At 40.0% G+C, this 25,775-nt stretch overlaps 6 protein-coding genes across 6 annotated transcripts; 1 reads left to right on the top strand and 5 right to left on the bottom strand.

Moving 5' to 3' along the window:
• Nucleotides 1-2,952: 2,952 nt before the first annotated feature.
• On the bottom strand, nt 2,953-4,942 carry cldn28 (claudin 28). Its single transcript, XM_015961525.3, has one exon. It carries the CDS (start codon nt 4,034-4,036, stop codon nt 3,479-3,481), a length of 558 nt encoding a protein of 185 aa, XP_015817011.1. The 5' UTR covers nt 4,037-4,942; the 3' UTR covers nt 2,953-3,478.
• A 100-nt stretch (nt 4,943-5,042) lies between these two features.
• LOC139072119 (claudin-like protein ZF-A89) lies at nt 5,043-5,965 on the bottom strand. The gene has a single exon (XM_070555377.1). The coding sequence runs from the start codon at nt 5,837-5,839 to the stop codon at nt 5,213-5,215; it is 627 nt and encodes a 208-aa protein (XP_070411478.1). The 5' UTR covers nt 5,840-5,965; the 3' UTR covers nt 5,043-5,212.
• A 5,665-nt stretch (nt 5,966-11,630) lies between these two features.
• On the bottom strand, nt 11,631-12,416 carry LOC107387084 (claudin-like protein ZF-A89). The gene has a single exon (XM_070555378.1). The coding sequence runs from the start codon at nt 12,355-12,357 to the stop codon at nt 11,725-11,727; it is 633 nt and encodes a 210-aa protein (XP_070411479.1). The 5' UTR covers nt 12,358-12,416; the 3' UTR covers nt 11,631-11,724.
• An 820-nt stretch (nt 12,417-13,236) lies between these two features.
• LOC107386875 (claudin-like protein ZF-A89) lies at nt 13,237-14,583 on the top strand. The gene has a single exon (XM_015961529.3). It carries the CDS (start codon nt 13,295-13,297, stop codon nt 13,925-13,927), a length of 633 nt encoding a protein of 210 aa, XP_015817015.3. The 5' UTR covers nt 13,237-13,294; the 3' UTR covers nt 13,928-14,583.
• Nucleotides 14,584-14,659: 76 nt separating this feature from the next.
• On the bottom strand, nt 14,660-16,032 carry LOC139072120 (claudin-4-like). Its single transcript, XM_070555379.1, has one exon. It carries the CDS (start codon nt 16,005-16,007, stop codon nt 15,372-15,374), a length of 636 nt encoding a protein of 211 aa, XP_070411480.1. The 5' UTR covers nt 16,008-16,032; the 3' UTR covers nt 14,660-15,371.
• Nucleotides 16,033-16,889: 857 nt separating this feature from the next.
• On the bottom strand, nt 16,890-18,213 carry LOC107386874 (claudin-4). The gene has a single exon (XM_015961528.3). The coding sequence runs from the start codon at nt 17,846-17,848 to the stop codon at nt 17,204-17,206; it is 645 nt and encodes a 214-aa protein (XP_015817014.3). The 5' UTR covers nt 17,849-18,213; the 3' UTR covers nt 16,890-17,203.
• Between the last annotated feature and the right edge of the window lie 7,562 nt (nt 18,214-25,775).

A 25,775-nucleotide genomic window follows, 5' to 3' on the forward strand; every position in this document is an offset into this window, starting at 1 on the left:
CACTCTGGCTGGTTTTGATCTAAGGAAGAGGTCAGGGGAGGAGTTTGTCAGTATTGACTCCAGGCTGAAACTAGTATTTATGGAATTCTCACCAAACCGGACCTTTACAGAACAACAGTTTCGGAGAAGTGATAGAGATCCACAAAGACAAGCTTAAAAACAATCCATGTGAAATTAGCAATGTTTTGTTTTTCTTCTTTTCCGATTCTAAATTAATTTGGAAAAATTTCACAAAATCTAAAATGTGTGATGCAACTTATAGGGACAAACCCAATACCAGAACCAATGAGATATGGCTAACTCAGTTTTAGGATGAACTGTTTATCAATTCTTCTAATTTTATCTTAAATCCATAACCAAGAAAGTACTTTAATACATCTATAAAAAATACAGATTTTTTGGTTCCATTCAGGTTGTTATAACTTTTTGTTGTAGATAAATAACAATTGTTTAATCAATACCCGTAACAGCTGTATAGGATTTAAACTGTCACTCTTTCCTGTAAAGGGACTTTCTCATCTCCTTTTTAGGCCACATCCTGCACAGAGCAGCTCATCTATAACCTCTGGTTCTGATCATAAATCAGATTAAAATCATTAAGATTGTACCTCTATGTCTATGTATTATTTTAATTTAAATGTATTTCATTCTATTTTATTTTTCTCCAGGGCAAAACAGAAAAATATAATTTAATGAGCATCTATGTTCCTGGTAATGATCCCCAAATGTTTTTTAAAGCAGATACTGTGACAGAAGAAAGAAAGATAAAATCCAAATAGCATCAGATTCCATGATAATCAGACTTTTCAAAGCTGTCATAGTGAATCTGCAGAAAAGCTAGTTTTTGATTGATAACACTGTCACGGAACGCTCACCCCTCCCCTCGGGTATCTTCCCTGGATCAGCATCCAACGGAACCTAAAACCTGCGATGCCAGAGGAAACAAGATAATGCTAAACACCAGCCGCCATAGCTCCTAACGTCTTTTGCTGTCCATAACTTTAAATAATGTTTTTCTTTTCTGGGACTCAAGTAGTTTGTTCTTAAGTAGAAGTGGTAGCAGTCTGCTGTTTCTCCTTCTCTGATGTTATAGACCAGAGAGCCTCTCACATCGGTGGTGTTCTGTTGCTAAATATGCAAGTAATGAATGGGAAACCCAGGAAAGTGCGGCGGTTCTGTGAGAACGTGCTATTGGCAGAGGTTGTAGACAAATGCAAGAGAACCACTTTATTATTTATTTCTTTGTTAAAATCTCCACAATATAATTATAGCTGTTAGAATGTTGCTAAGAGGCATGAAAAAATTGTTTTCGAAATTAGTTTTAACAGTTTCAACACGATTAGTAAAAATGCAAGTGCATTAAAATGCAGTGTTGTGCCCAAACGCGTTCATTCAACAATCGTTCATGAATTTGTTCATTTTTTTAATGAACGTGAACTGAACTCGTTCGTATTTTGCCTGACGAACGTAAAAGTGAGTGCGTTCATCCTGGCTTGCGTGAATGGGTTTATGAACGTGTTCTTTCGCTGTTCTAGCTCCAGATCTCCACGGAGCTTTTCCGGAGCTAACCCCTAGCTAAAACATCCAGTTAGCCATAGAGTTTATAAAAAGTAGAACCCGCAAATGCGGCCAAACATAGGCAGTAGTGGTTGGTGAGGCGTCTACTCTTCTACGTCTGTGCTGTGTGCAGGAGTCAAAGTTCATTCAGAACAATTGAAAAGGGACTTAACTGAAAGATTATACATTTTTAATGTTTTGCACTTTTAATATTGCACTTTGAGTTTGCTACCTCAGCCTGCTTCCTAAGATTGTTTAATAATTTCCCATAAAAAAAAACTGTTCAAAGAATGTTTTCCTCATGTTATTGAGAATACACTGTAGGGTAAAAGCTGCAGCTGGGTATGAGTGTGGACTGAACGGGTGCCAACTATTGGGAAATTAATTCATTATATATATATATATATATATATATATATATATATATATATATATATATATATATATATATATGCATACCTTTCCACCTGAGTTATCACTAAGTTTGCAGTAGTTTGGTTACCTTTCCACCTGAGTGCACCAACAAATGGAAGAGTAGGTCATGTAGGGCAGACTAAATAATGCAAAGTAACCATAAACATTAACTTTAAAAAGCACCATGAGAAAGAAAATGATCTATAAGATCCTGTGTAACCAATATGCCGCATCAAACCTCAGAGAGGCTGACATCATCTTAGACATTCTCCCTAACAAACGCCACACCCTCAAGCGTCTATCATCCTGACACAAGACACTGGTTCTACAGTGAACCATGCAAACGTTTCTGAGAAGAAAAGCAGGAAAAACAAGGTTTTTGTTCTGAGTGGAAAGTAAATAAAAAGTGGCTTGCCTCAGTTGTGATGTTTTAAACTGTGGTTAGATGGCACTTTGGTCATAAACAGCACACCAATGAATCACAAATAGACACCATGTGAGCGGTCTGACAGCGAAACAAGATCAGTGTGTTAATGGGTTTTGTTGAGCAAGAAATAGCTGAGTTTTTGATTTGAGGCTTTCTCTCAGATTTGTTGGTTTTTAAATGATAAATGATAAATAAAGACAGAAATATGAAAAACTAAGAACTTCCAGCTTTTTAAACTGAACTATGTAATGGCTGATGTTAATCAAACTTATTTATTTATTTATTTTAGTAATCTGTTTTATTTTGTTATCTAATCCAAAACCAATATAACAGTAAAAAAAGAATAAACTTAGCCCTCATCACATGTAGTTCCTCCACCAGAGGGCAGAAGATGTGTAAAGGACTAAATCTATGATAAAAGTACTAATCCTAACACTCCATCTGGACACTTTTAGGCCAGAAGAAGTTTGATGAAAAGTTGCAACAATAATCAACAAAGAGTTAAGAAACATATCATGTTTGAAATCTGGAAAAACATCCAGTGCCGTGTGTTTTCTCACAGCATAAAAGTTTCACACATTAAACATTTTTCTAATCAAAAGCTTTAATGGGATTTTATAAAAATGTGTTAACTCATCTTTTTCCTGATAACTTGCAGAAATCTACAAAGGTTTCTCAGATTTATTGCAAACAGCATTTTTGTTTCATTTGATATGAACAATAAATCCAAACATGCTATTGCTAAACAAAAAATGAGAGATCAAACATGATCATTATTTGCAGTATGTACAAATTCTTCACTAAAAGTCTTTTTTGTGGAGCACATGCAGCAATTTAGAACTGAACATTTCTCTTTAAAAAAATCTTTCAGTAAATTATCTACAGATATGTAAGTTGCTGTGCACTTGCATATGTTACACACAACCTCAGATCAGATCTATTTAGTTCAATAAAAAATGAAATAAATGTAAACACAGAACTATTTCAAAAGAATACAAAAAGTAAAGTCAGTTAAAGGGGACTTCTTTTATCTTCAGTGATTTTTGAGGGTTTATCTGAACAGCTTATGGTTGATCATCCTCAGCATCTGTAGGTGCCACACAAGATCCCACCCCCGATGACTTGGAGAACCCCTGACACCCAACCCACATATATGGATGCTCCCAACTCTCCTTTCATGGAATCCGTGGCCACCGTGCTGTAAAATCTTGTGATGATGATGTATGCATACCAGCAGACAGGAATGATGCACGTGATCCCAGCCAGTATAAACACCGCACCTCCTGCCATGCCTATGTTGGATTTTTTCCTCCTGTCGTAATCAAAGAAGTTGGAGCACCGCAGCCCAACCGTGCTGAGCCCGATTGCTATCACGCCAATGCCGATGGAGGAACAGACCAGGCCCCGAGAGGCCTGTTGGTACTGCTGCAGAGCCAAAACAGAGTCATAGGCTTTACATTGTAGTTGGCCTGTGCTCTGCAGGACACAGTTCATCCACAAACCTTCCCAGTACACCTGAGCGGTGACAATGTTTGCCCCGATGAAGGCTGTCACCTGCCACATAGGCAGACCGCAGATGAGAATGGTTCCAAGAAACCCGATGAGCGCCAAACCAAAACCAACAATCTGAGTTTGCATGTTGACAGATGGTCCGAAGAAGAGGGCAAAGTTGACAGAAAAAATAATATCAACTGTCTGCTCATTCAAAAATCATTTTCAAATGTTTTTTCTTTGCTGTGAAAGTTGCCCCTTGTTACTGCTTGCTCTTGTTCTGCAGGTATGAGAATAGCAGCTGGGAGGGGACTGACTGGTTTGTGGATCCAATTTCCTGCTCAGCTGGAAAAGTATAAACAAAAGTGGTGAACACATCTAAAAGAGTTCTTAAATGTCAGAGAACCAGAATTTATTCTTGAAATGCTTTTTAAAGAAGCAGTGTGTATGACTTCATCTCACACATACTTGACTTGAAAAAGTAGGTGTTCTATTGGGGTGTATTCCTTTCTGCAAGCTTTTAACAGAACTTGCTTCTGAGAGAAACTCCAGGGCTCTCATTTATCAACTGTATTACATACAGATCTGTGCATATATCATGTATTGGAACAATTTTGCACAGTGTGTGGTTTTTAATCATTTCACACTCATGCGTAGAAATGTTCTTGAATATGAGAACAGCATCTAGTGGTAGAACAGGAAAACTACAACCCCAAACTGACCAAGTAGTAATTGTGTCTGTGAAAAATCTGTTTTGTCACATAACTGGTGTTACATCTAAAGACCAAGGCTGACAAGAATTTTACATTGTAGCATGGCTGATCTTGGGTTATTAGATTTGTTAGAGCGTGCACTAGGGAGGGGACAAGTCTTCCAAAAGCGTGTGAATCAGCTTGGCGAGAATACAAAGTGGCTCCTGAGCAGATACCACCTAAGGCATTTGAAACGCTCTGCCAAACCAGTTTCTGGTCCATTTTCATTTTCTGATGTGAACTCATGCAACATGCACATCGCATATTTCATAATTTGCCATGATCAGAAGTCACAGGATGAGTTCTTCCCCCCCCCCCCCCCCAAAATGTTTGACAAGGGCCCAGACCTTTAGACAATTTAGATCGAGAAACCAATTTTGTTCCATCAGGACTTAGAGATATTATACTGAACACCATTTTAATGCCCCCTGCCTAAATTGAACCATTGCCTTTGTAATATCTTAACATGTCTAAAAGAAAAAAAAAAGACTTTTTTAAAACCAAACTTTTATTAAAAGACAAATTAAAATTCTTGAAGCAAACTTCAGCATCCCCAGGTGCAGCTTGCCTTTCAGGCACCACGGCTAGTTGCTGAGCGTGGAGCAGAGTACTTAACGGAGTACCGACTGTCCTCCGTTCTCTTGCAGTGACAACAAAGCAGAGCTCCACCGATGATCAGGAGTCCTGCTGATCCCCAGCCTATAAAGAGTGATGCACCCAGCTCCCTTTTCTGTGTATCATTTAGAAGAGGATTATAGAAGTCCATGATGACCACGTGGGCAGACCACGACACTGGGATGAGGCACAGGATCCCAGCAACAATGAAGCACACCCCAGCAGCAATGGCCACCCTGCTCTTTGCCTCTTCATGCTCAATGCAGTTGGTGCACTTCCCCCCAGCAATAGAAAGCAGGATTCCCAAGAAAGCAACCAGGATGGAGATCACAACCAGGGCACGGGCAGCCTGCAGGTCCTGGGGCAGAGCCAACATGGAGTCATAAACCTTGCACTGCATCTGTCCAGTACTCTGCTGCACACAGTTCATCCACAGGCCCTCCCAGAAGACCTGAGCCGTCACAATGTTGTTTCCAATGAAAGCAGACACCTTCCACATCGGCATGGCACAGATGATGATGTCACCAACAAATCCAATGCTTCCAAGCACCATCCCAAACAGCTGGAGGCCTGCTGCTGCCATCTTTGCTGCTTTGCTGCTTTGCTGCTTTGCTGCTTTGCTGCTTTGCTGCTTTGCTGCTTTGCTGCTTTGCTGCTTTGCTTGACCACCCAAACCAGCAGCACTTGCCAAAGATCATGCTGCCACTGATTCTGTCAGCAGCATTTTTATATTCACATGAAGGCTGAAAGGTGTAGGCTGATTGGCTGGAGAATGTTGGTCAGAATGAAAAAACTTGGGATTGTTTGCCTGAGCAGTAATTAGGCTGAGTGAACTCACCTGAGCTCATTAGTGAACTTCAAGATGAGCAGTTAGCATGTTTTTCCTCGAGTGACTTATCCTTGTTAACAGGAAACAACACAGCAGCTGGACACTGCAGGTAAATAACACGAGTTTACTTTCACCAAGAGAAAGTTATTGTTTAGTCTTGAGATCTTTAGAAAACAAGCTAATATTTTACAGACTTTGTCATGCAGGATGGAGGTCATTTGCCAGGTCATGTTTGTTCACGAGAAAAAGTTCTCCAACTATTTATCAGATTAAAATAAAAGGTTGAATAAAAATCTGTTTGGAATAAAAACTACTTGCATGGGTGATCTTGTGTTATTGTAGGACTTACTTGGCAGAGTGCGCACTCTGGAGGGATCGTGTTTGCCTTGATCACACTGATCTGCTTGGTGAGAATACAGAGTGGCTCCTGAGCAGATACCGCGTCCTGAAGGAGATCCTTCTGCAGCTGTAGCGTGATTTGGGAGTCTGGAGCAACAAAACTCACAAATCAGATTCCAGTCCATATTCAATTAATTTGGGGAGTTTTGGCCACCGGGACCTTCCATCTTGAAATAGCAGATAAATCTGACATCTCAGCCATATTATACCGTTAAGAACGTTGTAGAGTTTTAAAACAGCTCAAAGTCAAACCTGTGACGTCCCTCGCAAGAACCCCCTCCCACTCATAACTGACAGCTCTGCAGCTACATTCAAATATTTCCAAACAGATCTTAAACTTAAACAGGACAATTCAGTGCATTACTGACTTTTCCACTTAGTTTTATCAATCTCTTTACAGCAACCTCTTAGATGTTTACCTCCTCTGCAACTTTCAGGTATCATTGTTTGAATGCTGTTAAGCACTGCTTGCCTTGCTTTTTTAGAACCTATTTTAATCCTTTTAACATTAGTGGCGCCTTCCATTCCACCTGGATCATGTCACAGATACATAACCCAAACCAGTATTACAATAACATAAACTCTTACACAAAACGCTCCTCTTGATAGAGCAAATCTGTTCAGCACATTCTGACAGACAGACCACCATTCTTCTGTCATGTTGCTGTACAGGACATTTTTAGAGTTTTTCTTTTTAAAGATCAATAGTATTACATTTAAAGAGCAATACTTTCACATTATCAATTTTCTCACACTTTCTGTATACCTGTATTTTATTGTTTTTCAATAAAGAATGACAAATTATTTAAGTTTATGGTTTTTTTTAGCACATAAATATCTATCTGTAAAAAGTATCTACAAAGCTAATATTTACATAACAAGTATGATTTGGTTTTGCAATACAGCACTCTGTTTATTTTAGTAAGATTTTTAAACCAAGTAAAGTTAGTAAAGAACACATTTCTATTGGCTGCTAAGAAACTGTTGGACTTAAAACAGGCCTGTTGTAGAAACAATTTGGCATAAATGATTCTTCCTTCCTTTTTTGTCTTAACCAAAGAAATTCCAGTAATTGAGCAAAAACCTTTATTTTTTTACATCACATTTTATAAAATAACAGGACACAAAGTGTCGGGACATTTTAAAAATACTTAAAATAATAAAAGGGGCCCAGAGAGCTGCAGAGTGAGTGGGTTGTGAAGGAAGAACAGTTCTCAACAGTGTGATATGAGGGTGTAAAAGGTGAAGCCGGTGCAGGTCCTCCATCATGTTCACCAGCTTCACACTGCTGACTACCCCCATGTCATTGCCGCCACAGTGGATGAGAAAGACATCAGGAGCTGCTCTTCCATGCATGGAGTTGAAAAAGAAGGGGAGAAGGTCTTTCCACCTCAGTCCGCCCCAACCGAACCAGGAGACACGGACATCAGGGAGGCCAAGGTTGTCTCAGAGGGTTTCTGCAGCTCTCTGGGCACCACGCCTTACTCCGCTGTCTCCAATGATCCAAATGGCTATGGAGAAAAAAATAACAGGTTTGGCCTAGCTGTTTAAAGTACAAAATCATACATGAAGTGGTCAAGACAGGTACTTGGAACTTACACTTGCTGCGTTGTGTAGCTGATGTTGGAGACACAGGCTGCCATGGTGACCTTTTAACAGATCTAAGAAAAAAATGTAATAAAAGAATGAAACTTAAAAACTCCCAGACCTCATTTCATGATTGCTAATCAGCTATGGCTGATTCATTGTTTGGATCACAGTGAGTTACACTAATTCTAATATATTTTTATTTCTATTACACATACATACTTTTTAACTGTTATTTTCACATGACTGTTATCAGACTGTCTTGTTCTGGTTCTCATGATAATAATTCTGTTTCTTCCAGTAAGTTATCTTGTGCATACTTCAATTTCAATTCAAGTTCAATTTGATTGACCGTCAAAAGGTGGGAAAGTGCCCCGCTCCCACCCAGCCCCTTGATTGGTTGAGAGAGGTCAATCAACTTCTGGCTAAATGGAATTACACACCCAACATGTGAGACATCAAATCGATTGGCTAGGCCTAAGGAATCCATCCATCCATCCAACCAACCAAGCAACCAACCAACCAACCATCCATACATCCATCCATACATCCATCCATCCAACCAACCAACCAACCAACCAGCTTTATACACTTAAAACTAGCAGCATAGCTGACATTTTAACACTAGTCAGAAGGCAGGAACCGCCCCCTCCTCCTTCGCTGCTCTCTCATTGGCTGAAAGTTTTCAATCGTCTTCTGCCTAAAAGGAAATGTGCACCGCCACATATGGTACATCAATTCAACCTGCTTGGTCCCAGGAGTCTTGTATTAACTTGATATTGTGTTCTGCATTACCATGGCAACGTGCTTAGCAACAACATTTAACAACATTTTAGACACAACTGTATCAACATACTTTAATATAGAAATGTTATTCAAAGTTTAAATGAGTCATGTGTTATTGTCCATAGCTTTATTAATGCAGACTCCTGTCATCTGTTACCATGGCAACACAAGGAAATACAAATCACTTTAACCAAGTCTCATAGGAATGAATATAAAAAGCACAATACTGAGCCATTAACAGACTCCTGTTTTTGATCTTTTTGAACAGTTTGTACTTAAAACTAGAAATAAGTTCAATTTGATTGACCGTCAGAAGGTGGGAAAGTGCCCCGCTCCCTCCCAGCTCCCTGATTGGTTGAGAGAGGTCAATCGTCTTCTGGCTAAATGGAATTACACACCCACGCATGTGAGACATCAAATCGATTGGCTTGGCCTAAGGAATCCATCCATCTACATATAAATCCATACATTCTTCTATCCATCCATCCAATAAACCATCTAACATCCATCCAACAATCCATCCGTTATTTCATTCATCCAACCATTCATCCATCCCATGTCAAATCTGAACATATGTTAATCTATCAGTTTCAGATATCAGCAAATATTTCTAAATTCACACTTCAGCCAATTGTAAAAATGTACCCGTTAAACTATTCTCATTCAAATGCCAGCTGTTTAACATTTCAAATTTCGAGTTTGTAATAAATGTTCAAAGATTAAAGTTTTCTGCTGTTTAGCATTTTTTGTCCATTCTCCACCTATATTCTGAGCTTTATTACACTTGTTGGTGATTTTTGCTTCTAAATCTTTAAATTCATTCAGCTCATTTTGACAGTTTAGCTTAGCTTCAGCTTCACTTCAGCTATTCAGCAGCCTCAGCAATCCGTTTCTGAATTCGGCTTATGCTACTCATTTCACAGTTCAACTAAATATAAAGATTAAACTGTTAAACTAGTCCTACTCAAATAACAAGTGTTTAGACATTTTTGCTGTCCAGATTTTTAAATAATGTTTAGATTTCAGTTTTCTGCTGTTTAGGATTGTTTTCTCCATTCTTCACTTTTTGTGCTTTATTTACATTTTGGTGCTTTTTTGCTTCTAAATCTTTCAAAACATTCAGCTCATTTTAACAGTTTAGCTTAGTTTCAGCTTCAGCAATTAGTTTCTGAATTCAGCATATGATGCTAATTTCACAGTTCAGCTAAATGTAAAAATTAAACTGTGAAACTAGTCCTACTGAAATAACAAGTGTTTAGACCTTTTTTGTTGTCCAGATTTTTAAATAATGTTCAGATTTCAGTTTTCTGCTGTTTAGGATTGTTTTCTCCATTCTTCACTTTTTGTGCTTTATTTACATTTTGGTGCTTTTTTGCTTCTAAATCTTTCAAAACATTCAGCTCATTTTAACAGTTTTGCTTAGTTTCAGTTTCAGAAATTAGTTTCTGAATTCAGCATATGATGCTAATTTCACAGTTCAGCTAAATGTAAAAATTAAACTGTGAAACTAGTCCTACTGAAATAACAGGTGTTTAGACATTTTAGCTGTCCAATTTTTTAAACAGTGTTCACAGATTTGAGTTTTCTGCAATTTAGGATTAGTTTTCTTGATTCTTCACTTACTATTTGTGCTTTTTTTGCTTTCACATCTTTCACTACATTCAGCTCATTTGACAGTTTAGCTTAGTTTCAGCTTACTTCAGCTATTCAACAACTTCAGCAATCAGTTACCAAATTTAGCACAAACTGCCAATTTCACAGTTCAGCTAAATGTAAATATTAAACTATTAAACTTGGCAAACCGAAATAACAGGTGTTTAGACATTTTAGCTGTCCAGATTTTTATTTAATGTTCACAGATTTAAGTTTTTTTTTGCTATTTAGCATTATTTTTCTCTATTCTTCACTTTGTGCTTTATTTGCTTGTTGGTGCTTTTTGCTTCTACATCTTTCAAGACATTCAGCTCATTTTGACAGTTTTGCTTAATTTCAGCTTCAGTTCAGCTGTTCAGCAGTTTCAGCTATCCAGCATTCAAACAGCATTTGTGCAGTAAATGCAATTTTTCCTAGTTTTGCTTGTTACGCTTCCGCTGACAGAACTGCAACCAATGCATTGATCTTTCACTCAAGAGTTTAGTTTGAAGGGAACTCAGGGATTTCCCTCACGAGCTTAAAGATCCATTAATCACACTAGCAAAATTACATCTCCAGATTTGATCCAGCCCCATGTGAAGCAGTGAGCTGTAGCAGTGGCCTTGACCGGGAACCATTTGGTGGTTTAACTCCGCTAATCCAAGTTGAGTGTCAAGCAGGCAGGCATCAGGTCCCGTTTTTTTAATGTCTTTGGTAATACCCAACTGGGATTTGAACCCCAGTCTCTCAGCCCCAGGGCAGACACCACTGTCACCAAGCTTAGGACATGTGACCAAATATGGTTATGGGCATTTCTGTATGCAAGTGACTGCACAAGCATTGTGCACATGGAATATGAACAATTGATACAGAGGAGCATGCAGACCAGTGGTCTCTGCATGTTTTATAAATTTTAAAGGATGAAAGAATTTGTAAGCCTAGACTTTTGGAACATTTAACATTTGGATTTCAAAACCAATTTTAGTCCAGCAGCAAACTAAATCCTGCCATGAAATATTAGCATCATTTTAATGCCTTCCTGCCCAAATAGTCTTAAACCAATTAAGCAAATTTCAAACTGATGAACTCAACATTTGCATTGGTAGCATCAAACTTAAGTTTAAAAAAAAAAGATACTCTGTAAAATGGCAAAACAAATGTTTATTAAAAAGACAGGCAAATTAAAATCATAGCTTAAACAAACTTAAGCATCTCCAGGTGCAACTTGTCAGATTTTAAACGTAAGCACCAGGGCTGGCAGCCGAGCGTGGAGCAGAGTACTTAACGGAGTACCGACTGTCCTCCGTTCTCTTGCAGTGACAACAAAGCAGAGCTCCACCGATGATCAGGAGTCCTGCTGATCCCCAGCCAATAAAGAGTGATGCACCCAGCTCCCTTTTCTGTGCTTCCATTAGGATAGGGTTGTAGAAATCCTTGATGACCTCATTGGCTGACCACGACACTGGGATGAGGCACAGGATCCCAGCAACAATGAAGCACACCCCAGCAGCAATGGCCACCCTGCTCTTTGCCTCTTCATGCTCAATGCAGTTGGTGCACTTCCCCCCAGCAATAGAAAGCAGGATTCCCAATAAAGCAACCAGGATGGAGATCACAACCAGGGCACGGGCAGCCTGCAGGTCCTGGGGCAGAGCCAACATGGAGTCATAAACCTTACACTGCATCTGTCCAGTACTCTGCTGCACACAGTTCATCCACAGGCCCTCCCAGAAGACCTGAGCCGTCACAATGTTGTTTCCAATGAAAGCAGACACCTTCCACATCGGCAGGGCACAGATGATGATGTCACCAACAAATCCAATGCTTCCAAGCACCATCCCAAACAGCTGGAGACCTGCTGCTGCCATCTTTGCTTGGCCAACCAAACCAGCAGCACTTGCAAAATATCGTGCTGCTGTTTCTGTCTGCAGCTTTTTATATTCACATGAAGGCTGGGAGATGTAGGCCGATTGGCTGGAGAATGTTGGTCAGAATGAAAACACTTGGGATTGTTTGTCTGAGCAGTAATTAGGCTAAATGAACTCACCTGAGCTTGTTAGTGATCGTTGTTTGGACTATATATGTAAGGTAAAAGTTTGTTTTAATGCACACAAACACTAAACCTTTCGTTTTTATTTGCTGAAACATCATGTAATATTTCAAGTGTTTTAATATAAATTGAGCAGATTGTTTGTGCTGCTAGATTTAAAATGAAACAAGGTCAAAATAAAAATCAGTAATTGTCATATTAAATAGGCTGAAAGTAAAAACATTATTTGCTGAAAAATGTGTAAAATATGTAAAAACAACGTTAACACATTTGAAAATTATAGTTCTTTTCATTCTTTAATGTTTTAGATTTGAGCAAGAACATGAGATTGTTTATATATTGTGTACAATTTCAAAAAACAGGACAATATTTCATATTTTATGGATGTTGTACAAAATAAAATGAAAAAAGCTTAAATCTAGTGGTTTAGAATCTGCATTCTGTGCAAAAGTGAGCTCAAGTTGCACCACTTTAAAGTCACTATTTTACATTCTGATATAAAATGGACATTGATGTTTAACACTCCTGCTATTTTTACTGAAGCCACAAGGGGAACATCTTTTCTTCTCCTGAGGCATTTCTTGGAGCATCACAGGGCTTCTTTATGGTGGAGAAACGCCTCCAAGCTCAAAGGGCTGAGTGATGGATGTTAACATGTGAGCACAGGAGCTAGAGCCCACCCAGTCGGGGTCATATAAAACTCCTCAACAGCAGCAAAACTTTATCAGAGGCTCGGAAAGCAGACCGAACCAGCCATGGCATCATTGGGGCTGCAGATTCTAGCTGTCACTCTGGCTGTGCTCGGATGGATAGGAAACATCCTGATCTGCATGCTGCCTCTGTGGAAGGTGACTGCTTTCATTGGAAACAACATTGTAGTGGCTCAGATCATCTGGGAAGGGCTGTGGATGAGCTGTGTGGTGCAGAGCACCGGTCAGATGCAGTGCAAGGTCTACAACTCCCTTCTGGCGCTGCCTCCGGATCTCCAAGCCGCCCGAGCCATGATCGTCATCTCCATCCTCTTCTCCCTGTTTGGCCTCCTGCTCTCTGTGGTCGGTGGGAAATGCACCACCTGCATCGAGGATGAAGCGGGGAAAGCCAGAGTATCCATCTCCGCAGGAGTTTTCTTCCTCCTCAGTGGAGCCTTGTGCCTTGTGACCGTCTCTCTGCCTGCTAACAACGTCATTAAGGACTTCTACAACCCCATGATTCCCGATTCTCAGAGGAGAGAGCTGGGTGCGTGTTTGTACGTCGGCTGGGGGGCAGCGGGGCTGTTACTAATCGGAGGGGCTCTTCTGTGCTGTCAGTGTCCATCAGGAGGAGAGCGCTATAACAGTCCAAAGTACACTCCACCTAAATCCACAACACCAGGAAAAGAGTTTGTCTGAGCTAAAAGGAGCTAACTTCACAAACAGGACAAACCTGGCCCTCTTAGAGCTGTCATTTGCATCATGACTAACCAACACAGCAGCTTACCAACTCATTTTATCTTCTCTTCTTTGCAACATAAGCTTGTTTCTCACGTGAGATATGTTTTATGTATATTTTTTATGTGTGTTCAAATCAAAACCCCTTTTATCAAAAATGCTGTTTACTTTTTGTAACTTCTCTTAACATCCAACAAGTTATTCATCTGTTTTCTGAACTGCATGGTTAAAAGTGTTGGGTAATTGCAAATAAAATGCATGTAGACATTTATAAAAAATTATATTACTCATTTATTTTATTATCATTTTAACTTTACTTAAAACTCCTCCAGGATCTCGATGAGCATTGCTGGACATGTAGTTTTCACACTGATGTGCTCTTCTTCTCCAACTCTCAGTTTTTTTATGTCTAGGTGGAAAACCCAGCAAATGCTGTGTTGGGGCTGAATGACTTGGATGTGAAGAGATGTTCTTAAAAATCTCTTAAAGCTCTAAGATTCACATGATGGTTAAAATCATAAGCACTGATGTCATCCTCCATTCTGCATCGAGAGTGATTTTAGGTGTTTCATTATTTTTAATAAACGTAATAATAAAACAAAGAAGAAAACACTAAACCAGAACTTTTTCATTATAAAAGTGTGATGGATCAAATTTCTTTTCAAAATGAAAACAGAAACTCTTAAAACAGCGGAAGGTGCATCGTGTTCTTTGTCAGGGCGGTTTCGGCTGGCCACAAAAGGCTTTAACTGTGTGAACCTTTTATACTCACAAAAGGAGAAATCATCAGAGCAGTTGAAGAGATCGAAACAAAATGTTGGAGAAAAGCTAAAAGTTTTTTGTGTTTCTTCAAAGTCAGCTAAATCCTCTCAGAGCTTAGATTTTCTGAAAATTCTCAGGCATTTTTAGGTCTCATACCCTGGTCAGACGTTCTCTATCCAGGCAAAGTAAATATTCGTTCTTTGCACATATAAAGCGGTTCCTCAGCAACATGAATCCAAGCTCGGACAGAGCACCATTGTCTGTGTGGGTCACATCCATTTTCCTCCAGACAGAAACTCTAAATCACCCAAATAAGCCCAAAAGGCAATCTATTACACAATCGAAACATCTCAACCTGGTACAGACGTTTATTCCCCTGAATTCCTGTGGGGTTGTTGTTCTCACAAAGAGAACATTTTCAGTTTTGCTTAGATTCAGAACAAAGGTGAGAGAAGACAAAGGCAGCTGTATTGACAAACACCATTTATTACTCGCTTTTGAAACTCATTTGGGGAATTTTGTGATTTTTAAAAAACTTTATGCATCATTTGAGCAAATCACATTCATGAAGTACATTAAAAAACTGTAAATACGTGACTTACAAAAGCACTTTTGTGACCAAAATCTTTTGTAATTGAGAGACTCACACATAGTTCACAGTTGAGTATGCGCTTCTTGCAGGGATGAAGTTGGCAGACGTGTAGGATCTGCTGTCTTTTGGGGGGCAGTTGTTGGAGAGCAGAGCCCCTCCCATCAGGAGCAGGCCGGCCGAGCCCCAACCGATGTAAAGTGAAGCACCGAGCTCCCGTCTTTGTGCAGCGATCACCAAGGGGTTGTAAAAGTCCATTATGATCACATGAGCTGACCAAGACACCGGGACTAGAATCAGCACGGCAGCGATGATGAAAATCACACCAGACACGATGCAGACTTGAGCTTTAGATGCCTCGTCTTCTATGCAGTTGGTGCACTTCCCTCCAACCACGGCCATGAGCGTGCCGAACACCCCGATGATTATAGAGATGATCACCATGGCCCTGGCAGCCTGCAGGTCCTGGGGCAGGGCCAGCAAAGAGTCGTATACCTTACACTGCATCTGCCCCGTGCTCTGAACCACGCAGTTCATCCACAGGCCTTCCCAGATGATCTGTGCCGTCACGATGTTCGCCCCGACGAACGCCGTGACCCTCCACATGGGCAGGGCGCAGGCGACAATGGTGCCCAGCCAGCCGATGAAGCTCAGCAGGATCCCTAAGATCTGTAGTCCTTGAGATGCCATGTTGGAGCCACAGCAGTAGGTACGTTCACGTCTAGAAGATGATTAAACTATATTTGTTTTTCCAAGCTCTGTGGTCGCATCGGATGGCGGATGTATTTACTCTGATGCTCCAAGGTTTCACCACGAGACAATAAATGGTTCAAGTTTGAGGCTCAGACTTCAGGGTGGAGTTAATATCCCACCAGACAAAGGTGGAAAACCGAGACCTGATATCCACAAGTCTTCGCCATTGTTCCCACGAAGCTTTGTTTCCACCAGAAAGGTCTAAAGATTGGGAACAATGGCTCCAGAGGCTAGCTGTGTTTAACTACACACACACTCACGCCCCAGGCAAGCCCTGAATCCATTTTAAGGGTTAAACTCAATAAAAATTCTTGTTTTTTAGACTTTGTTAAACCTGATACAGTGTAGTTACAGTCAGGGTTGTTAATAATGCATCAACCCTCCATTTACTGATGGCAGTAATGAGAAAATAGCTTTAACTAGAACCAGGATCCTTGAAGTAAAGGAATTTTTATTTTCCAAGACTAAACCGACCAGAAAATAAAATAAAGACTTTCCAGTCAATCTTAACCTCTCATTCTCAAAAAATGTTCACATGTACATCCAATGAAGGCCTTTAGCTTGAGGGTTTAGAGTTTGAACAACAGATTGGATCCACTTTGTCTAGTTTTTCAGGCACACCTAAACCAGATCAACCAGAAAGTCAAACAAAAGACGCGTCTCAGAATGCCGCAAGGGTGTTTTTCAACATCCTCAGCTTCTCTGAATGTGTAAAAGTAGAAGGTGAATAATTATTTTTTTTAACGATTTAAGGATTTTGAGGTTGTTTAAAGGATTGTGGTGACAAGAGCTCTGTGAAAGGAATAACACCACGGTCGATTTCAGAATTTAAACAAATTAAATTTATTTAAAGTACAAGTGTGACACAGTATCTCAAAACAAATAATTTTCAACTTAGAAAAGACCAAAAGTGAGAATATATGTAAACAAAACAGATCTAAAAGGGACTTTTCCACCAAATGAAGTTTGCTGTTATTTTTTAAGGCTTAAATACAAACAATGAACCTTCATGATTACGTTTCTCTTTGACATGTAGTTACTTTTTCACTCTAGGGTTACACTTCCACCTCAGTGAAACATCAGCCCTCATGTGGAACCAGTTCGTCTGTCCCATTTAACTTGCCAGAGTTGCTTTAGACAAATTGTTTTCCAGACTGTGCCGCAGAGTAATCGGATCTGGCAGCAGAGTACTTTGCAGGGTAGCGGTTTTTCTCCTTTGGAGGGCAGTTGGCACAGAGCATTCCACCTCCGATCAGCATCAAAGCAGCCGCACCCCAGCCGATATAGAGCGAAGCACCCATCTCTCTTTTCTGAGCTTCGACTGTGAGAGGGCTGTAGAAGTCCCGGATGATGGTCTGGGCCGTCCAGCAGACGGGGACAAGGCAGAGGACTCCAGCGATGATGAACATGATCCCAGATGTGATGCCCACCTTATTTTTTGATGCTTGGTTCTCCACACAGTTGGTGCAGTTACCCCCAGCCACAGCAAGCAGGATGGCCATAATGCCCATCACGATGGCGACAACCGTGAGGGCCCGAGCGGCCTGGAGGTCGGAGCTGAGGGCCAGCATGGAGTCGTAGACCTTACACTGCATCTGGCCTGTGCTCTGCATAACACAGTTCATCCAGATACCCTCCCAGATGGTCTGTGCGGTCACGATGTTGCTGCCAATGAAAGCAGTGACCCTCCACATGGGAAGGGCACAAATAATAATGGCACCAATCCATCCAATGATTCCCAGAGCAGTGCCCAGGATCTGGAACCCCGCAGACACCATTGTTGATGGAGGATTTGCTCCTTGAGATGAAATTCAGGTAAAACTTCTGTGACTTTTTGGTCCTTAATGTCCTCTCTGTGTATCGAAGTTCCTTTGATGTATGTTTTCAGACCTGCAGGTTGTGTCTAAAGAGCAGAAGGAGTCAGTCAGGTGAGCGTGCTGAATGTGTGAGGATTCCGAGGAGAGCAGGTAAATATTCCCGTAGGAGGAGGAGCTGGATGGAACAGCAACACGCCCTCCAACAACAAAATTCCCCAAGCAGACAACCTGTTTAGTTTCCACCGAAAATCATCTTTATTCTTAAGTTACACAAATCTTCAATACTTCTACCACACATGTAAACACAAAGCTCTAACTAAATATAATAAAATGGCTAAATTTAATAGAGATATCGAATTGTTCAGCTTTGTTTTCATCCCATCCCACCTGACAGCCTCATCTGAATAGCAGGTGGGTGGAGTCCATCTCTAAGGGACAAGTGAGTCAACGTGTTTTGAATAACAATTCTTTTACCTGATCACCAAATATGGTCTCTGCATCCTGTTATGTTTTTGCATTACACCTTTAACAACTATGACTGACGCCCTGCCGAGATCAGAGCAGATGCACGTCACCACATTTAGTTCTGATGAGGAAGTTTCGTTGCTTGAGAACTCTGAGAATGTTAAAGTAAAGTTCCAGTTTCACCCATGATTCCAGACACCAAAGCAGTTTTGTTGTAGTCATGAATGAGTTCATTAAAGATGCAGTATGTGAAAATTTGAGAAAATCCCAAAAGAGTCTAATGTTTCAGTCATTTTGGAAGGAAGGTTCTACTGAAACATATTTCATATCCAGCTGGCTGAGGGGATTGTCAGTTTTTCTCTTTTCAAAACAAAGGAAGGAGCGACGTAACTACTGTTTACCATCAGTAGGGACGAGTACCCTTCACATTTGAAACAATTCACTACTAATTCCCGGCACCTAGGAATCAATACCACTACTTAACGGCACCAATTTTTATACTTTTGAATGTTTAATAATTAATTAAATATCTTTTAATTAAATATATATTATTTTCTCAATATATAACCACATTCGATAAATATCATGATAAATAACATACAACTGTTTGTATTTTATCATCACAGTATTGTACAAAATGCTTCAATGAAACCCTTTAACCACAACAGTTTCTAAATGATAACCCAGCGACCCCTATCCCTCTTCTATGCCCTCTGGAATAACCATGATGAAGAGACCATGTGTTTTAAACTACAAATGAAGACACTGTCCAAAATAGACGATAGAATAGCAATCCCTATTGAAAAATGGGAGGTGGATCTATCAGTCAGCTTTGACCAGAACTTCTGGTCCCAAACTTGTTTAAAAACTTTTAAAATGATCAGACACTCCAATTTACAATTAATTCAGTACAAAATTCTACACAGAGTACACTATACAGGTCATCAGATGTTCAAGATGGGGTTTGTGTCGTCTGACACCTGTACACACTGCACAAACAACGTTCCTGACAATTACATTCATGCACTGTGGTCCTGCCCACCTGTCCAGGAATTTTGGGGTAGAGTATGTGAGGATCTGTCAAAATGTCTGAAATGTCATATCCCAACCACCCCCTCTTTTTGTTTACTGGGAAACCTGGACGATGTCCCGATTGAAACATCTTTGGTTCACGTGGTTCTGACTGCCATATGCATCGCTAAGAAAACTATCCTCTTGAATTGGAAAAATAGAGAAACTCTCTGCATTAACCAGTATAGAAATCTTTTGTTAGATCATATTACACTTGATTTAGCCTCTGCTTCCACTTCAAATCAATCTCTCTGGGCTCCTTTGATCGGTTCCATCACATAGTGATGATGGGGGACCGTTGATGTTGTCCTGCGGGATGGTGTGGGGGGTGGGGGGGTGGAGGGTCTGAGTTTGGAGTATCCGGATGATCCCTCGGAGTGGGTTCACTGGGGATGTCTGGGACTGGGGGGCCGTTGCCCCCCTCTGTTGTTGCTTGGCTTCCTGGGGCTGGAGGCTAGGAGGGAGATATGGCCATCTGGTTGGGGTCTGGGGTGGTGGGTTGCTGTGCTCAGCATTGGGCGGGGGAGCCTGCTCATCAGCACCCCAGCAGAAAGGGTCAAACTCTGGTAACCGGTGATGGTTGTATCCCATGTGCAGCAGTACCGGGACCAGAGTGAATAGGGTGTGTATGGGGAGCATGAGTGGGTGTCCGGTGTGCATTTTTGTAAGTCTTTGGTTGTATGTGCATGTGTGAGCATGAGGGAGGGAGTGTGTGACTGTGTTTGTGTATGACTGTATATGTCAGGTGGGGCCTTTGACTCCTCCCCTCTCCTGGGACTTCTTTTGATGATATAGATCTTCGTCTCCCCTGTCCCTGCCACACCTGGTGTGGGGTGTGGTGCCTTGGTCTGCCTGAGTGTTCGTGGCTCCCGGGTCAGGGGGTTTAAGATTTTTGGCGTCTGCCTGATCAATCGTGGTGGCGGCCTGGTGGGGTCTGGGTCCCTGGGCTCTGCTGGGTCCCCGGCGGGGGGTGGTCGCCCCTGGATCCCGGGCTCGGCCGGCTAGGGGGTGGTAGGCTGCGGGCGGGCCTCAGGGCTTGCCGCTGATGTCTCCCGGGACTCTGCCGGCTGCTGGTTGTGGCCCCCCGGGGCGATCCTCTGTGCCTCTCGAGGGGGGCGGGGGCCTTTCTGGTTGCAGTCTCCTTGGGATTCCTGTGTTCTGGGGCAGCGCCTGGATCTCTGGGACTTGGAGCTCCCCCCGTCTCCTACGCATCTTTGGGGGGCAGATCTGTGGTCCCTCACACTCTCTATTGGACGCTCCTATAGAGAAACCTTACATAAACAAGCGCGTCTACACACACAGGTGCTCACATGGTGCTCTCAAAAGTATGGGCTTGGGCACGTTAAACACAGGTCTTAAGACTATGGTGGACACTTAATGCACTGTGATTTATTATCGTGTGATTGTTCAGCTAAACAATGTTGATTATATATTTCTTCATCAAGTTGACGCAGTGATAGCTTGATCTTGTTGTATTGTTGTTGTGTCCCTTTTTTTTTGTTCTTTTGCTTTTTTACTTGTCTTTTTCTGCAGGTCTAGAAGCAGACTCTTGTTCATTATTGTTTATTTTTGTGGACCCCCCCCCCCCCTCTCCCCACCTTTTGTCTTTTCCTTTCTCTTTCACCTCTGACTCCGTGTCTGGTCGGAATTACAAAGCATTCAAAAACAATGACAATAAAGTTTTAAGTATCAGGCGTGACATTAAAAGCAGACGTTTTAATGCTCCACCTGAGAGTAAATCTGTAAGGCTTGTTACCATCATTCAGACATCAATTCTGTTTGCTTCACAGCCAGACAGGACATGGTAAAAAAATAAATAAATAAAAAGAATAAAAAAAAAATACAAATGAAACCAAAACAAACTTCGATTTCATACAACTGTTTGTATTGTAATATTGTGGTGTTTAACAAACTAAAACCCAGCTCCATGCGTTCCTTTCCCCTCCGGACAAACTGTGTGATGGGTGTGTCATTGTAGTTTTATAAACCGCTAATTAAACTGAAGCAAACATCTTTGCTGTGAACTAAATGTACCGTGTAACTTCATTCCTTTTGCTCTTCTTTTTCAAACAGTTAATTCTTCCTATTCGGAGTAGAAAGCGAACGCACCATTAGCTGATAGCAACAGAAGCTAAAGTATCAAGCTAGCGTTATCTTAAACAGTTTATTTACCTGCTGAAGCAAATTAAGATGGTGATAACTCACTTAGAATGATGTCAGTGTTGTCATCATCACCTAGCCACCCATCGCATTTAGTGAAGTAGACCCAAATATTAGAACGAGTTCTTTTTACCATGCTACTTTCACTGTTTACATCTTGCCCGAAGCGAATGGCAACATTACGCTCTTGCACATACACTGCTGTCTACCTTGGAAATTCATTATCTTGCAAGCTCTTGCTGATGAAGGGCAGGTACAAAACTCTGGTACTAAAACAAGGCACCATTTTACATCACGTGAGTCGGTCCTCTGTCAGTTCTACGGAATTCGGTTGGTGCCTTATAAAGTACCAAATTCGGTACCCATCCCTAACATCAGTGAGTGTGGGGTTGCCATGTCTCCTGCGAGCTAATACTGCAGCGCAGACAAATGTGATTTGACAACGGCCAGCAAAAAACTCCAACGTTGTTTAAAGTGGTTGAAATAACCTAATTTTACCACAGGATGTCATTTTTATTTAATTTCTACATAATGCACCTTTAAATTATGACCAAATTTACACCCATCGTTGTCATTCATAAGTGAGAAAATATATGACAATAGCGCAATAAGTTTTTTTGAGTCCATGTTACCTAACACATATTTTATTTATTGAATTCAGGAAGAAATTTGTAACAATACCTTTTACAAAAAAAACACTTTAAAATGTCCAAAGTATTTCCCTAACAAGCAGATATTTCATGTGTCTCAACTGATGTTGACACCAAGGGAACAAGTATGATTTATTAAGAACAAAGTAGAACAAATGGGTTGTTTGAACTATTAGTGGAGGTCAAAGTTGAGAAAGACTCCGTGTGTTCTCTGAATCCAACAGAAGTCTGATTGTGTGAACCTATGAGATTGTTTCATTCCACAAAGATCAAAAAAGAGCTCAAAGTTTGTCTGAAAGAAAGAAGTTCTTGTGGGGAAATGTAACACACCAGTGTGTGTTCTGATTGTTGTAATGGAATGAAATGTTTCCTACCCTCTCAGCCTGTTTTTCCACTCTGACCAAAGGGAGGCACTACTTTATGCTTTATCATGCTGCTGTGTGCTTCAGGTGGAGCATGCTTCCTGAAAGATGAGCTGTCATGAATCTACAGAAGAGTTTCAGCAGGAAGCAAATGCAGCAGTTTACGCTTAAAACGCTCTGGTTCACGTTCGTGCTGTTCAGACTGATCTAACACTTTACAGGCATGCAGAAAAGCTACAGAAAAATTAATTTATGCAAGCAAAGAAATGTTTTAGATGATTGTGATATAATGATATACAGTTGATGAAATTGATCTGTAAATCATAATTCAAGCCATTAAATCTGAAGTTTCTTCCCTCCTAAACTGATCTGTGGCTTCTAGACCTACAAACCGGAATACATTATTTTACGTTTTTGCATTGAGGGCTACAACATTTTCTCGTCAGATTAACAGTTTCTGTCTCTAGTCCCAACTTCATCTTTCAATAAACTGAAAACGACTCCTGTTTTGTACATCTGAAGTTTGACCTGCTGACAGTCTGAAGCCATTTCAGTTTTTACATCATTACTTCATCACCTCCAGTCTGCGGTGATTCGTTTATGATCACTACTGCCTGTATTCAGGTCACTGGCAGCCGTTTCACACCCAATATCGATACTGTCTGTCTCTTGGCCAACAACCAAATAGATAAGGTGAATTAATGTAGCTTAAACCTGAAAAAATACCTTCTCACATCATGTGAATATCAGGATAGACTAGTTTGTGTGTGTGTGTTTTATCCCCTGCAGCTGACTAGCAAAAGTTCATTCTGAAGAGGTTAGCAACACACCGAAGTAAACAAGGAAGTGGGTAATCCTTCTGCCAACTGAAACTCCATAAACAGCTCTTGCATGACATAGACACCAGGTGAAACTGGACAGAGTGAATCTAATTAAACAAATCATTAAGTGAAATAAGAAACTGATTATCTGGTTGGACGTTGCAGACACAACAGTTTGTCCCATTGAGAACTGTCTGAAATTTAGGTTCATGCAATAATTTTTATTTATTTAAGGCTTCTTTTCAACAAAAAAAATCACAAATTTGTTTGTCAAATGCAATAAATCATCAAATAGGTCATCTTAAAAAATGTATAGCCTTCATCATTTGTTGGTCATGTGAACTGTTTTTATATTTAGTCAGGAAAATTATACAATTTCCCACTCAATCAATTACTTGAATATTTAACATTTGCTGTAACTTGGTAGCCAAGAAAAAAAGAATAATTTTTTTTTTTTTCAGTTTTTATTCCTTTGAGGAAAATAAAAGTTGTAATGAAATTCACGATTATTTTGTTGGACAACAATTGGCCTCTAAAATAGCCACAACAAATAGAGATGTTGACTATAAGCACACTTAATAATTATACTTTTTTATTCTAATTGCAACAAATGAAAATGAAAGAATAACAGTATAAATAAAAATTAAACTGATTGTAATGGTATGACTAGAATCAAAAAGAAATATCTGCAATATGTATTTTCTAAGTGGTTTCCAACAACCAATCTCTATACTTCCTCAGTTATCAAAAGTTTTAGAGAAGCTGAATGGTTTTATTGAAAAACACAATTCACCCAATGATAGTCAACATGGTTTCAGACAAAATAGGTCAGCAACTCTTGCATTGATTGATCTTATAATAGAGATATCTGATAAAATAAGTACAATTATATGGGTATGTTCATAGAGCTCCACAAGGCCTTTGAAATGATAGACCATGAAATATTTTCAAAGAAATTATAACAAAATGGAATTAGGGGAATTGTTTATAGCCGGGTATGACCAACAACAAAATGTACAGATGGATGATAGGTCAAGATTGAGGAACATAACTTATGGAGTTCCTCAGGGTTTGGTTTTAGGACCTAACGTATTTTATGTATCATCAAATTTCTAATTGGTCTTATTTGCTGATGGCACCGCAATATTGTGCCTATATAGGCAAATATTTACAGCTTCTGACTGAGATGACAGAATAAATAGAGAAACCTAGGATTGGTTTAATAGAAACAAGCTATCTCTAAATATATCACAAACAAAAATGATGCTATTTAGCAAGCAAATAGAATACATTACAATCCAAATTCAGAAATTATTAAATAGAAGGAGTAACGGTGTATCTACTGGGTGTGATCCCCACTACTAGTAGACCACTAGTACACTTTTTATAAAATCTAAACTTTTATACCGTAAAGATCTAGTTGATGTAAAATAACTGCTAATCTTGTTTAAAGCAAGGAAGAACAGATTTCCAAGTAATATTCAACAACTTTATGGTAATAGAGAGGGTGGATATGATGAGGGAAACATTTAACGTCGAGTTACAGAGTATTTCTCTTAATAGGTGTGAAGCTATGGAATAGATTGGACGATAACTTAAAGGTGCTACTAGTCTACACCACTTGAGAAAGCTTCATAAAATGACTGTTATTAAGAAAAATGTCAAAGCAATGTAACGGGAAAGCTCATGGTTTCATTCTGTGTATGTTGTATTGGTAAGGATCAGTAAAAATATATATAATATATACAATAAATAAATTAATCCAGCAAGATAAAGTGTGGTAAATGTTTCTATGTTAGAAGGAAACAAATATTCTTACCAAAATGTGCAACAGTTTTTTGTTGTTTGCACCCTTAATTGATTACTGGTCAGCATAATGGAACATTTCTTCATAATACCATCTTCTAACATGTTTCATTATAATATGGCTTACACATAGCTGCCTTATATTATCCCAACAAATGGGACTTGAGTCAGATTCAGTTCAACACTTTAAATGATGCAGCCACACAGAGGATCATAAATAATATCGGCACTTTGACTGATAAGAAAACTTTATTGACATTTTTGTTTTCATTTTGCTAAGAGTTCTTAAAGCTGCAATCTGAGGTTTCCCCCCATCAGGCATTATGTATGATTTTTTTTTAGAAATCTGTAAGTGTGATTGTCTTATCCTGCTCTGTGATACAATGTAGACATTACACCATGTTTTTGCTAAACCTGTCCCAAATACCGTAGAGCTTCATGCAATTTGAATAAAGCACCGCTCAGCATTAGCCAATAGCGTCAGACATCCTCTTACACACAGATGTCAATCACAGGGCATTTGCGAGCATTTGAGCATGTACCTAAACGCCTG

This window comes from Nothobranchius furzeri, chromosome 10, assembly GCF_043380555.1.
Source record: "Nothobranchius furzeri strain GRZ-AD chromosome 10, NfurGRZ-RIMD1, whole genome shotgun sequence".
Taxonomy (NCBI): domain Eukaryota; kingdom Metazoa; phylum Chordata; class Actinopteri; order Cyprinodontiformes; family Nothobranchiidae; genus Nothobranchius; species Nothobranchius furzeri.

Coding starts and splice junctions, on each gene's coding strand:
- cldn28 (XM_015961525.3), bottom strand. CDS start 4,036: ATGCAAACTCAGATTGTTGGTTTTGGTTTGGCGCTCATCGGGTTTCTT.
- LOC139072119 (XM_070555377.1), bottom strand. CDS start 5,839: ATGGCAGCAGCAGGCCTCCAGCTGTTTGGGATGGTGCTTGGAAGCATT.
- LOC107387084 (XM_070555378.1), bottom strand. CDS start 12,357: ATGGCAGCAGCAGGTCTCCAGCTGTTTGGGATGGTGCTTGGAAGCATT.
- LOC107386875 (XM_015961529.3), top strand. CDS start 13,295: ATGGCATCATTGGGGCTGCAGATTCTAGCTGTCACTCTGGCTGTGCTC.
- LOC139072120 (XM_070555379.1), bottom strand. CDS start 16,007: ATGGCATCTCAAGGACTACAGATCTTAGGGATCCTGCTGAGCTTCATC.
- LOC107386874 (XM_015961528.3), bottom strand. CDS start 17,848: ATGGTGTCTGCGGGGTTCCAGATCCTGGGCACTGCTCTGGGAATCATT.